Below are 13751 nucleotides of genomic sequence, written 5' to 3' on the forward strand. Positions count from 1 at the left end.
AAGCCCAGACAGGCAGGCATCAGCAGATCCTGTTTGCAGGGACCTGGACCTCCGAAACATGCCCAGCAGGGGAAACGCCCTCAGGGGAGGGAGCCAGGCTCCTGGATGCCCATCTGCAGGTGCCTGTCAATCTCGAGAAGTGTGGGAACCATTTGCAGAATTCCAAATCTATCACCGAGTTCTGAACACCTTTCTGTTCTGATCTTGGATCCCAGGCCCCTCAATGAGCGCTACGCTGGGCTCTCCCCAGGACCCCGTCAGCTCCCCTGACCCAAGGCGACCTCCTGTGCCCGCCTGCCCCCTTCCCTCTGGCCCTAATCTATTTTTTTGTTGTTGTTGCCTGAGTAAAGCTGACATTGAAATGACATCTCCTTTATTTGGGGGTGGTGGTGAATTACAATAACAGCAAAGGTATCTTTTTTTTTTTCCCTTACAACAGAATTTGTCATTTTTAAGCGAATGATTCAGTGACGTTAAATATATTCATAGTGGCATGCACTGTCTTTTAAAAAAAAACTTGTGGCGAGAACATTTACTGTGAGATTCCCCCCTCAGAACACATTTTTATGTGTGTAAGTCAGTATTGTTGAGTATACTCATAGCACACTCGCAGTGACCAGGCCTGAGGCCCAGGACTTAGGGGACATGGAATCCCCCCCGAGGGGCTTCGTTGGTGGCGGGATTCATATGCTTATTATACAGATGATTGTACAGATCTGAAGCCAGGAGGAGACTTTGGTCCATGTGTTAGTTTCCTATGGCTGTTGTCACAAATTACCACAAACTGGGTAGCTTAAAACAGAAATTTAATCTCACAAGTGCTGGAGTCCAGAAGTCCAAAGTCAAGGTGTCAGTCAGCAGGGCTGTGCTCCTTCCAAGGCTCTAGGGGAGGGTCCTTCTGCCTCTTCCAGTTTGTGGTGGCCCCAGCCGTCCCTGGCGTCCGTGTGATCTCTGCCTCTGTTTTCACCTCCTGTGTATCTTCCTTTCCTAAGGACACCAGTTACTGGATTTAGGTCCCACCCGAAATCCAGGATGGTCTCATCTTGAGACCCTTAATTATATTTCTAAAGAACCTGTTTCTAAGTAATTGTCACAAACACAGGGACCAGGGTTTAGGACTTGGACATCTTTCTTTAGGGGGACACATTTCAACCCACTACAGTCACATAACAATATCAGGAGGAAAGGGAAGAGGAGGTGAAGGGACTCAAAGATGAGGGGACCTTAGAGGAAAGGGTGGATAGCAGTGGGGTAGGAATATACTACTAGGAAGAAAAAACCCAGGAGTGGCCATCATCCTGGCTTTGACCTTGTTAGCCCACTTCCCTTCTCTGGGCCTCAAGGTCTGCATCTGAGGACATGAAGCAGTCAGAGCTGCTCTCCAAACTCTGCTTCACTTCTACATCTATGATATGTTTTGAGGGGACTCTTACGGCCAAGAGAAGACTTTTACATCTATGATATGCTTTAAGGTAGTGTTATGGCAGAGAGGAGACTTCTATATCTATGACGTGTTTTGAGGGACTCACAGCAGAGAGGAGATGTACATCCATGATGTACTTTAAGGGATTCTTATGGCAGAGAGGGGACTTATATCCATGATGTGTTTGTAGAGACCCCCAGAGCCCATCCTTGTTTCTTAGTCCCTGCCCATCTTCAGGCCAGGGTCCCTGCTCACCACAGAGGAAGACTTTGGGCTGGGTGAGGAACGTGCTATGGCGTGGCCTGGGCAGGGACAGGTGTCCAGGTGGGGTATCCTGCTTTTGTAATCTCAGATGCCATGTTGGTGTGTGAGGCCTTCGTCAAGCCCCTGCCCCATGCCTGCCTGGTGGTCATGGTCACCTGCTTCACTGCCCAGTCCCCATCGCTCTGTCTGTTATCAAGGGTGGGGGCTCAGGACAGACTAACGGGGAATAAAGCGAGCACCTGCCTTCCGGCGTAAAGGAGCCCCAGAGCAGCCTCCCAGCACAGTGAAGAGTGCTTGGGAGCAACATTTCAGCATCTATCTGTCTGAAGACCATATTCTTTTTTTTTTTTTTTAAACATACAGGCCACTACTGAAGCCAGAAGTCCAAGAGGAAGGTGTCAGCAGGGCTGGTTCTCTCTGAGGCCTGTGAGAAAAACCCACTCCTTGCCTCTCCCCCAGGTCTGTTGGCCATCTTTGGCAGTCCCTGGCTTTACTGGGGTCCATCCCTGCAGAGAACCAACCACTTCCTGTCAGTCACAGCCCATTAAGAACATGAGTCAGTGTGAAATGTTATTTGGCCATAAAAAGGAGCAAAGTCCTTTTGCATGCTACAAAATGCACGGACCTTGAAAAACATTACAGTGAGTAAAAGATGCCAGTTCCAGAAAACCGTTATTATAGGATTCCATTTATATGAAATATCCAGAATAGATAAATCAACAGAAGTAAATTAGTGATTGTCAAAGGTTGGGGGGGGCGGTGTGGATGGCAGAACTGAGTGTGGGGGTAAAAGCTAAAAGCAGAGACTCTGGAATCTGGTGGCCCCTCCCTAGTGAAGATGTAGATTAAAAGAACCCTTAAACATCATATAGGACTTAAGAAAAAGCCCATTTTGCTATTCAGGGCGAGCTTGGGCTGGCTCGTGGGGCAGACAGATCTGGCTCTAGGAGGACTGGAGAAGAAACCTTCATCTTCCTGCCCGGTGAAATCCATGCATCTCCTCTAAGTCTTCAGAGGGCATCCTGGCTGAGTATTTTTGCTGATGACATCAGAAGAAAGACAATTATAACTTTGCCAAGGACTTTTGGGTGTGGTGGCAACTTTGGGAACTGAGCTGGATGTCTTCAATGCCCTCAGGAACCTCCTTTCCCCAGGCTTCCCCAAGATCTGCTTCATTTCTTGCTTTGGTTGGTGAGAGAAGGGAGCCAGGACATTCGAGTCTTCCTACAACACTAGGAGGTCTGCTCCCGTTATTTCTTGGGTCCTCCAGTCCTGGCTGCCCACTATGTGGCTGGGAAGAAAACCAAGACTGAGTCGTATGGGAGAGTGAGCAGTGAGTTGGAAGTCTGGGCTGGTTCACCAGCATGAGATCGAGGAAGAGCCGATCCCACATTAGAGCACGTGGGAATGAAATGAGCTTGCACGCACACAAAGCGAGACTGATCATGGATGGTGGACTTGGATAACTTGACACAGGTTCAGTGATATGTCCTGAGCTGTCATCAGTGCTCAGTTGTCGAGGTGGCCCTGTGGCTGCAGAAAGAAATAGATTTGTCTGTACCCTCAAAAGGACACACAGACATAGCCACATGCAACATCACACATGTTTAATAAGAGATTTGCTTCGATAAGCTCACACAGAAGGGAGTGGTCGGCTGTGTCGGGTCAACCAGAAGTAGGAGCCAAAGGCAAGAAAGAACTGGCCAGACAGAGAGAGGGATTAGCATGTGCAGAGACCCTGCTGTTGGAAACAGCCTGGGGTATCTATGAAAAAAATATTGGAAACTTCTGTGTAGCTGGAGTAAAACTAGGAGACCCTCTGGGACCTGTGTTGTGCACTTACACAGTGGCAGGGAAACGGTGCCTCACCCTGGCATTTTTCTTGGCACAAAGGAGGCAAGGAGGCCACTGGAGGGGAGACCCCATGGCCAGGGGGAACAAGAGGGCACTTAGGCCAGGACAGAGGCAGAGGGACAGGATGGGGCGGGGCTGAGAGCTCACACTGCAGCCTTTACTTGCTCCTCCTCCCTTCTCGACCTGACCTGACCTGGGGCCTCGCCTTTGGGCAGGGAAAGGAAAAATCTTTGCATTGAAAGTCCAGTAGGTGGAAGGTTGGGGCTGGGACACCTTGGTCAGTCACGGTGTCTGCAGACATGACAGGGTCTGGTGGGGACCTCAGGACCTGGAGGAGCCTGGTGCTGCTGGTGAGTGCTCTGTTAGGTCTCAAGGAGGGACAGGGGTGGGTGGGGTGGGGGGCGGAGGCCACTCCCGGGTCTGAACTGGGGGAAGTGGGGTCTCCGAACTCAGGTATTGAGGGAGTAAAGGCTGATGACAGGACAAGGAAGCAAGCATCTAGGTTGGGGAGTTTGTCGGGGAGTCTTACACCTGGGCTCTTAGATATTATAGTGTCTGGGGTGACACTAAACTCTGGTTTACAGAGACCCAGGGATCTGGGCCTCCTGCCTCCTCCCTCAGACCCAGGAGTCCAGGCCTGTAGCCCCTCCTCCCTCAGACCTGGGAATCCGGGCCCCCAGCCTCCTCCTTCAAACCTAGAATCCTCCTCCCACAGAGCAAGTGTTCAGGTCCTGGCTCCATCCATCAGAGGAGGAGGCTGTGGTCCCAGCCTCAGTCTCCCCGCAACCCCAATTTGTTGATTGCTTTCTGCCTGTTGTCTTCCAACGCCATACTTTTCAGGAAGTGAAACCATTGAGTTTATCTCCCAGCCTTATCAGTGGCACCAACTTCAGCTTCTGTGTCCCTGGAGGCCCCCCTGCCCCAAACACACACACTCAGAAAGGACTGTTAGATACTTTATCAGAGCCCAGCCTGGGGGCAGAGAAAATGTGCCACGTCCTTCCTGTCCTTCAGGCAACGATGAGGGCAGAGGATGTGCCCCCAGCCCCGCAGTCTCACTTGGGTCCCCAAGAGGTGAGGCTCTGACTCCGATTCTTCCCCTCTGGGCTCTCTCCAGGGCCTGTGCAGTGGCCAGGGCAGCTTGTGAGTGCCCCGTGCTGAGTTTCACTACCCTCAATGTCCATGAGCTTCTGGGAGGGTCTCTATGGAGGGCACGGTGATCCAGGGTAGGCACTGATGGGAGTGGTATTTCTGGACTCTGTACTCAGGGCAGGAGCTTGGGGGAGTGGGACAATAGTGACCTGCTCGCCTGCTAACACCAGACCCTCCTTCCCCATTCTCAGCCCCCAACCCTGTCAAGAACCTGAGTGTAGAGGCTCAGACCACTAGCTCAGTCACCCTGTGCTGGGATGTCCTTGAGGGCCTGAATGTGCAGAACTACACCTGCTGGGTCCGGTGGAATGGGCAGGATGATAAAAGTGGGACCCAAAACACGACAGACACCTGTTTTATGGCAGATGGACTTGACTCTGGGTCTTCGTATGACTTTTCCATGTGGGTCGAGGAACGTGGAGTCAACAGTTCTGAAGTGCCCCTCAATGCTGCCACAGGTGAGAGGCAGCCATTGTTTAATGCTTTTGTTGTTTGTTTGCCTTTTTAAAGGGAGGTGGCTGGCAGTGCCTGAGAGCCCACACGAGGGTGTGGCAGGTTTCATAGACCAGCAGAAATAAAGTGGAAGCTGCATGTGTAAATTCAAGTTCTCTATCAGCCACGTTAAAATCAGCAGAAGGAAATGGGTGAAAGTCATTATAAAGAGATATTTTATTTAGCCCGATAGATCCAAAGTATTATTTTGCCATGCAGTCCATATGAGAGAGGACAGATGAGATGTTCTACATGCTTAATTTCACACCAGTTCCTTGGAACTCAGTGGGTATTTCACACAGCACATCTGGGAACAAGTCACATTTCCAGGGCTCTGTAGTCACGTGGAATGGCGGGTCTAGCTGCTGCCCCACACCTGCGGGGTCCAGTGGTAAGGGAGGGCTTGAAAACATGGGAACCAGAAACCATAGCTGATTCCCCCTGTCCTGATAGCTCCCAACCCTATTAGAAAACTGAGGGCGGAAGTGTTGACCAACAGCTCCATCACCCTACACTGGGAGGTTCCTGATGGCCCGAACCCTCACAACTATACCTACTGGGTCCAGTGGACAGGAGACGGTGACAAAACTGAGACCCAAAACACGACGATTACCAGTTACGCAGTGGAAGGACTTAAATCAGTGTCCTCGTATGAGTTTTCTGTGTGGGCGAAGAAGGATGGAATACCTGGCTCCAGGGAGACCCTCGAGAGTTTCATAGGTCAGAAGTGCCCACGTCCACTGGCTGATTTGTTCCTCTTGTTTGGCATGGTGGGGAGTAGGAGACGCTTGGGATCCTATAGGAGGAGGTGTCAGCAAATGGCAGCCAACATGTCCTAGGCCTCGTTGGGCCAGATCTTGAGCGAGTCTGCAGGAGAGACTGGCCATATCCCAGGGACTGTCCGTGGTCCCTCCTGCCCCTGAGTGAGGGGCTGGGGGAGCTTTCTAGAATATTACACTAGCAGGTATCTCTTCTTAGCAGCCAGGCTGCTAGTAGTAGGGGCAAAGGTATATCATCGCTGCTGGGGTCCTGTGGGGAAGCCCAGTCTAGGTCCAGCTGCTCCAAGTGTGGCTGCAGATGAGCAGCCCAGTCCCCCAAGGGCTGACTGGAATGCTGGCTCTCGGCCTCGGGCAAATGTGCTGTGTCAAGACCTGCATCTTGGTGGGATCCATGTTATGTGTGCATGACAAACATTGGGCTAGACCCTCACCTATGCCTCCTGGGAACAGTAGTTGAGGCAGGACTGGAAATTAAGGGTTAGAGATGCCCACCGAGGGTCCCTCTGACTTGCTCTTCTGCTGACACCAGACCCTCCTTTCCCATTCTCAGCCCCCAACCCCATCAGGAACCTGAGTGTGGAGGCTGAGACCACCAGCTCTATCACCCTGCACTGGGAGGCCCCCAAGGGCCCCGACCTCCAGAACTGCACCTACTGGGTCCAGTGGACAGGAGATGGTAACAAAACTGAGACCCAAAACACAACAAATACCAGTGTCACCGTGGAGGGCCTTGAACACGGGACCTTGTACAAATGCTCTGTGTGGGCAGAAGAGAATAGAGTATTTGGCTCCAGGCAGAACCTCAGCATCTCCACAGGTAAGAGGCACCAGTGTTCATGCTGTCTTGGTGAGAGGCTCAGAACTGGCAGAGATGGTGCCTCCTCCAGACTCTGGGCCTCAGCCCTTGTCTCTTGGGGCTCACCGAGCCAGACCTAGCCACCTAAAGTCTACAGGAGAGCTGTGACCATGCTGGGACTGGCCTGTCCAGAAATCTGCTACTGAGCAGGGATGCAAGGGCCCAGATGTGTTTAGGTCCCATCACTAGGAAGTGTTTGTCATCAAGCTGGGCTACACAGGGACTGGGCACATGGCTGTGTTCTGGATGCTTGTGGATGAGGGACGTAGAAACCCTGACTGTCCATTCCTCCCTCCAGTCCCCAAGGCAGTGACAAGTCTCAGAATACAGCACCAGACCAACAGCTCTATCACCTTGAGCTGGACAACTCCCCTGGGCCCAAGTCGCCCTCCCCTACACCTACTGGATCTCATGGGTTGACCAGGGCAGTACTACCACTGGTACCCTCAACACTCTGGATACTGGCATCACGCTAAGGGAACTGGAGGCGGGAAGCCAGTACACCTTCACCATCCAGGCAGAGAGGAACAGGGCTAGCAGTGACAACGGGACCCTCACTGGGGCCACTGGTGAGATGCAGCGTGATTGGGATGGGGTTGGAGCACGATAGGGAGACGTTGGGAGCTTCCTGGGAGATGAACTGTGCTTGGTGACCTTCTCCAGTCTCATCCAACCTTGAGTTTGTAGCTCTGCTTCCTAGGAGGTGTCTTGCCTCAGCAATCAGTTTTGGGGTCTTTCTCTGGGGACAAAGAGAGCCCCTGACTGTCCAGCACCACCTCTGAGGAACCGACAAAGTCATCAGTTAGACAGTTGTCCACAGCTTGTGCTGGTGAATAAGCTGAACCAACAGAGCCCAACCTCTAAGCCTACACAGGAGGGCACCAAGCTGGGGTGGCCAGAATTACCCCCAGGGACTAGGTTCACTATTGATGGACAGCATCTGGAACTCTTTAGTCTTTGGCCACTTGGGCTGAGGAGACTGAAGTCAGCAGCTCCATCTAGGAATGTGGTGTGAATAGAAAGGAGAAAGGATGCTGCCTCGGGCTGCCCATGGAGGAATGCGGTGGGTGGGACACAAGGCTACAGACTCAGGACAGAGAGGGCCAGGCAGTGCTGGTCTACACCTCTTTTCTGGGGTCTACACTCCCTAGGAAATAGGTTCATTCAATGACTGGGCTCCTAGACTTTGCCGTGCAGGGGAGGTAAGTAGACTTGGGTATGAGGGTCTTTGAGGACTCAGCCCCTTGAGTGTTCATCTCAATTGTCAGCTCCCAGTGAGGTCACAAATCTGCAGAAGGAAACTCAGACCAACAACTCAATCACCCTGCGGTGGGAGGCCCCTGCAGACCCCTACTCTCACTTGTACGTGTACTGGGTCCAGTGGGCCAGTGGGGGACAACCCCAGAAGAAGCAGGCATCCCAAAGATATCAGACCTCCCAGACAGGCACGACCAGTGAGACTTTTTATGTGGCAGAGGTCCTGGGACCTGGGACTCTGTACAACTTCAGTGTGTGGGCAGAGAGGAAGGATGTGGCCAGTTCCATGCAGAGCCTCCAGGCATCCACAGGTGAGATGGCCCCTTTTACCTGGCGGGGCACTTAAGTTAGACCTGGGGGTGGTGAGTGAGTGGACTACAAATCCCATTAGGCCAGGAGGCCATGACTTCAGAAGTTGCATTGATAGTTGGGTTCTTGTGGGAGTTGTGGTTTGAGAGGACCTGTTGTGTGTCCATTTGGGGAAGACAAAATGAGGGAAAAAGTTGTTTTGATTTTGGGAAGGAAGGGGTGGGCTTTTTGTCAGAGGGTCCACATCATTGGTGGTGGACTGGGGTGGGGGATGGAAAGCCACCTTAGGTGGCACCTGCTGACTCCTCTTGTCCCCTCCACCCAGACCCGGACTCGGTCACCATCATCTCCTGCATCAGCACCCCTGGGGGCTACGGGGTCATCCTGACCTGGTCCTGCCCTAAGTGGGGCTACGAAGCCTTCGAGCTGCAGGTGGGCAGGCAGCGGGGCTCCTGGGATGGACTTTCTTGCGGGACGGGCGTGTCTGTGTCTGGCCTCCAGCCAGCTCAGTCCTATTCCACCACTGTCACCACTGTCTGGGACACAATGAGGGCTCCATCTGCCTCTGTGACCTGCCACACTGAGAGCGCAGGTGAGCAGAGCCCCAGGGGACAGAGAGAGTCTCTCTAGATGCCATCGGGCCCTGCTGTGAGGGCGACTCACCTACCCATGGCATTTTTCTGTTCGTTTGTGTATATGTTTTGTTTCCTGCTTTCTTTAAAACAACTTTATTGAGATAGAACTCATTTCACATACAACTCACCCATTTAATATGTACTTTTAGTGTACCCATGGTATTGTGCCCAATCATTACTATCATCACTATCAATTTTACAATACTTTAATTACCCCATAAAGGAAAACTGCCTCCTTAAGCCATTGCCCCCCTATTTTCTCCAATTCCCCTGCAACCAGGCCTAGGGAATCTGTAATTTATTTTCTATCTCTATAGATTTACCTATTATGGACATTTCCTAAAAACATGATCATATAATATGTGGCCCTCTGTAACTGGGTTCTTTCACTTAGCACACTGTTTTTAAGGTTGACCCATATTACAGTGTGTGTCAGTGCTTCATTACCAAGTAACATTCCATTGCATGGGTAGACTCCTTTTTTATCTGTTCTCCTGTGGGTGGTCACTTGGGTGGTTTCCACTTTCTGACTGTTACGAGTACTGCTGCTACGAACATTCATGTTGATGTTTTTGTGTGGACATGTGTCTTCATTTCTTTTGGGTATGTACCCAAGAGTGGAATTGCTGGATCATATGGCAACTCTGTTTAGAGTTATCATTTGAAGAACTGCCAATTTTTTTTCCACCATGGTTGCTCAATTTTTAACTCATCAATGAGAGTATTTGAAGAAATTTGAATCTCATATTCAGGAAGTCTCTGACCACGTACACTGGCTGTGGTCATAGACTTCCGTGGGCCCCGTTGGTCACTCTCTAGGAAGCAGGGTCTCTTATAAGATTGGGCTTGCGATCTAGAGGGACACTGGAGGTTGGTGCAATGATAAATGGCTTTCGCTGGATCTCACTGCCCAGCAGTGTCTCTAGCTCAGCAAGAAGGGTCCTTGGAAGGATAGACCCTCTTGTCCAATTCCACAGACCAGGCTCATAAGGGGAACAGGCCTCCCCCCAGGCTGTGTAAAACACCACTAGAGACTGTTGACAAGTCCTGGTACAGGACAGTTGAGAAGCTCTAGCTGGGGCCACTGTGGCTGATGGAGATGGGCCGTGGGTGTGAGTCTAGCCTAAGACCAGATGTCTGAGGACAGACCCAGGAGCTCTGTGCCCATGAGAGCCTGGGAACAAGGCCTTAGGCACTGCTAGCCTTGGTGGGCTCCCTCACAGTAGATGTCTGAGATGAGCCTCAGTTCCAGGGAGAGCCTCCAGTGCCACCAATGCCAGGGAGTGGGTTCTCAGCCTTGGCACTGTTGACATGTGGGCTGGGTCACTGTGCTGTGGGGGCTGTCTGGTGCAAGATAGGATGTTGAGCCACATCCCTGTCACTCATGGCTCTGTCACTCCATGCGAATGGCACTACCACCCTAATTGCAACAAACCAAAATGTCTCCAGACTTTACCCAGTGTAGTTGACGGGGCAAAATTGCCCTGAGAGCTATTAGTCTAGGCCAAGGAGGACAGTGTCATTGTAGTAGCCAGGCGACCTGAGAAAGTGAAGCATTTAGACCAGGCTCCTGGGGAACTGAGAGACTGAAAGGAAAGGCTGGGTGGGGGTGGAGCTTCACCCAGAAGGTTCTCCTTTCCCTTCTCTGCCCCCACATTTACCCTGTAAGCCCTCTGATCACCTCCTGGGTCAGAACAGAGACGAGAGGCGGGACATAAGCAGATAGGACACAACTCTAACGACTCCCATGCCTCCTTCCCCCAGGGGTCATCGCCGGGGCCATTGTTGGTGTTCTTCTGTTCCTCATCCTCATGGGCCTGCTGACTTTTTTCCTGAGGAAGAAGTGAGACAGCACAGAACTGACTGACTGCGTGGAGGTGGTGGCCGGGGACAGGATCAGGATCCCTGGTTCCAGACTCACTCCCTGAGCCTTTCATGCCAGCATCCTTTCTCCAGATATAAGGAGAGCCAGAAGAAGTCAGCACCCGGGGACCTGGTCTTCAGGTGAGCAGAGGGTTTGGGGAGCATCCAAAAAAGTCACCATCAGGTCAGAACAAGGGGCGTGTGCTGGTCGCTGGATGGGTCAGAGAGCACAGCCAGTGAATCTACCCACACTGGTTTCAGAAGGTCCTCATGCCCTCTGCAACAGGGGTCATGACCTTCTCATTGCTCCCCGCCCCCAAGCAGCCTGGGCCAGTGACTTTGGAATCAGTTCCAGTTTCAACTCTGGGACTTGCATTCAGCCAACGAAATAGTAACCGAATACCTATTATGTGTCAGGCACTGTCCTAGATGCTGAAGAAACAGTGACTTAAAGATTCCTGTCCTTGTGGGGCTTCCATTCCACCCCAGGAAAACAGTGATAAGCAAGATACCAAAGAATGTGATACTTACTTGGAGACAAATAAAGCAAGAAGTAGGGCTAGGAAGGATAGAGGGACATTTTAGATAGAGTGTTAAAATTAGAGGAAATGGCAAATAGGGTGTCTGGGAAAAGCCTCGCTGAGAAGACAACTAAGAGGAAGTCGCTTGAGCACAGACCTGAACCAAGCGAGGGAGGAGCTGTGTGCACGTCTAGAGGAAAGGTATTCCAGGTAGAGAGACCAGCAAGTGCAAAGGCTCTGGGGCAAGGGCGTGCTTCGTGGGTGTGTAGAACATTGCACATCTCGGAGACTGAGCAGAGTGGGTGAAGAGGAAGGTAGTAGGAAATGAAGTCTGACAGGTGGGACTAGATCAGGTAGGACCTCATAAATGAAAGCAAGGACTTTGTTTTTATCCTGAGATGGGAGTTTTTGGAGTGTTTTGAATATGTCAGTGACACAATCTCACCTATTTAGGAAGCAAAGGCGAGAATAGGGAGATAGAGGAAGAGCTGTGTTATAATTCAAGCAAGAGGTGATTATGTCTTGGACCAGGAAATGGTCAGAGGTAGTCAGAATCTACATGCAGTATGAGTGTTTGAACAGAAGATCTGGTTAAAGAATGGGTGTGTGGTGTGAGAGTCAGAGAGGGCTCAAGGGGGACCCCAAGGAATGTCACCTGAGCACCAGGAAGACTGGCATCGTCATTGCTTGAGATTGAGTGACTATAGGGACTATAGGGTTTGGGCGGGTTGGGGCTCAGTTGTAGACACATCATGTCTGAGATGCTTGTTGGACATGCAAGTGGAGGCGTTGGGGGTGGTGGTGGGATAAACAGCCCAGTAGTTCAGGAGACACTGTGCAAATGTCTTCATCACTCTGAATCCTCCTCAAGCTCGGTCATAGTCATCAGATCTTGTTGGAATGATCCCCAGGGATGGGTAGAGGAGAGATGGGACAAGGAGAGAAGGGGAGTTGGGAGACCAGCTGTAATGGCCTGGGTGCAAAGGAATGAGGTATAAACAAAGGTGGTGGCCATCAGATGCAGATGCATGAGGTAGAATGAGTACAAGTGTGGGGGAAGGTGATGTCCAGTTTCTTCTCTGCCATAGAACCTGTCCTGGCCAGCGTCCCACCCTAGTGAAATTGACCTCTCCCCACCTTACTGCATGCTACCTGCCTTACACAGCATCTGTAACAAATCACCACAGTCATTGGATTCCCAGTCTAGCCCTCTCTTTATGTTGAGCATTCTGTTGCCCCCAATCTCAGCGTGTATGGCTGGACGTCCCAGTCATAGCCCTTGAGGACATCTAGGTGGAGCTTCCAGGGGTCAGGTGGGGAAGTGGATCTGAAGCTTAGGAGAGCTAGAAGCAGGGACTAGGGACAGAAGTTCCAGAATCACAGATGTGGAGATTGAAAGTGAAGTGGCAGGAGTGGACAAACCCCCACATGGAGTGTGTGTCCGGTGAGGAAAGAGGACAGACTCCTGGGAATGCCCACCTTTTAGGATGGCCAGAAGGAGGGGCCCACGGAGGAGATGGAGGAGCAGCGGCCAGGGAGGTGGTGGTGCCAAGTGGGAGAGGGTAGACCCGGGGAAAATGAAGGAGCATCAGTAGAGCTAAGTGCTGCCGAGCGGTCACTGAGGATAGATTGAGAGGTGGCCCTTGGAACTGGAGATAAGGGGGAAAATGAGACGAGAGGACTTTGGAATAGGACATTGTTCCCTTGGAGGAGGGGCGTGGACACCAGGCCATGGTGAAGTGTGGGAAGGAAGCAGAGAAAACTGGTCCACCTGAGAAGTGAGTGTGAAGCAGTGTTTACATAGGCCCACTTACCCTTTGGGTGTAATGCCAGTGCCACTGGGGGGACTGCGCCACTGAAAAGACAGTTAATTGTACTCACAGAGCCCAAGAGAAGGGCCGTGTGGGGAAGTACCCAGGTGTGTTGGGAGGTAGGGGAGACAAGTGCAAGAACCTGCATTGTGGTTTCTTCAGGAAGGGACGAGAATTGCAAGGCAAGCAGGCTTCATTTGGATCATTTCATGGGCTCTGGGGCGTGGGGGCTATCCCTGGTTGTCTGGTACCTGCCTTTGTGGCCCAGACTATGCCCCATAAAAGAGGCAGTGAGGTGTGTCTTTAATCAGCTGCTCAAGAAAGGGAATGGACTGGCCCCTAACCAAGGGTTCCAAAGCTATGTCCAGACAGCAGTAATAAGGCTGTATTGCACAGGGTGAGAGAGAGCTAGAGCTGGAGCAACATGAAATCTAAGGCTTTTTCTTTTCTTTTCTTTCTTTCTTTCTTTCTTTCTTTCTTTCTTTCTTTCTTTCTTTCTTTCTTTCTTTCTTTCTTTCTTTCTTTCTTTCTTTCT

At 51.4% G+C, this 13751-nt stretch overlaps 2 protein-coding genes across 2 annotated transcripts in view; both read left to right on the forward strand.

Moving 5' to 3' along the window:
- The window catches only part of TMEM86B (transmembrane protein 86B), a 2697-nt gene extending 2427 nt beyond the window's left edge, over window positions 1–270 (forward strand). The window contains exon 4 of the mRNA XM_025049651.1: window positions 216–270. Coding sequence (XP_024905419.1) covers window positions 216–270 — 55 coding nt within the window. The remainder of the gene's footprint in view (window positions 1–215) is intronic.
- Window positions 271–2053: 1783 nt separating this feature from the next.
- The window catches only part of PTPRH (protein tyrosine phosphatase, receptor type H), a 17309-nt gene continuing 5611 nt past the window's right edge, over window positions 2054–13751 (forward strand). The window contains 10 exon segments of the mRNA XM_025049652.1: window positions 2054–3994; window positions 4864–5151; window positions 5639–5905; window positions 6515–6781; window positions 7119–7210; window positions 7212–7389; window positions 8089–8388; window positions 8712–8978; window positions 10786–10864; window positions 10978–11025. Coding sequence (XP_024905420.1) covers window positions 3841–3994; window positions 4864–5151; window positions 5639–5905; window positions 6515–6781; window positions 7119–7210; window positions 7212–7389; window positions 8089–8388; window positions 8712–8978; window positions 10786–10864; window positions 10978–11025 — 1940 coding nt within the window. The 5' untranslated portion in view covers window positions 2054–3840.

Source organism: Pteropus alecto, unplaced genomic scaffold (assembly GCF_000325575.1).
Source record: "Pteropus alecto unplaced genomic scaffold, ASM32557v1 scaffold326, whole genome shotgun sequence".
Lineage (NCBI taxonomy): Eukaryota > Metazoa > Chordata > Mammalia > Chiroptera > Pteropodidae > Pteropus > Pteropus alecto.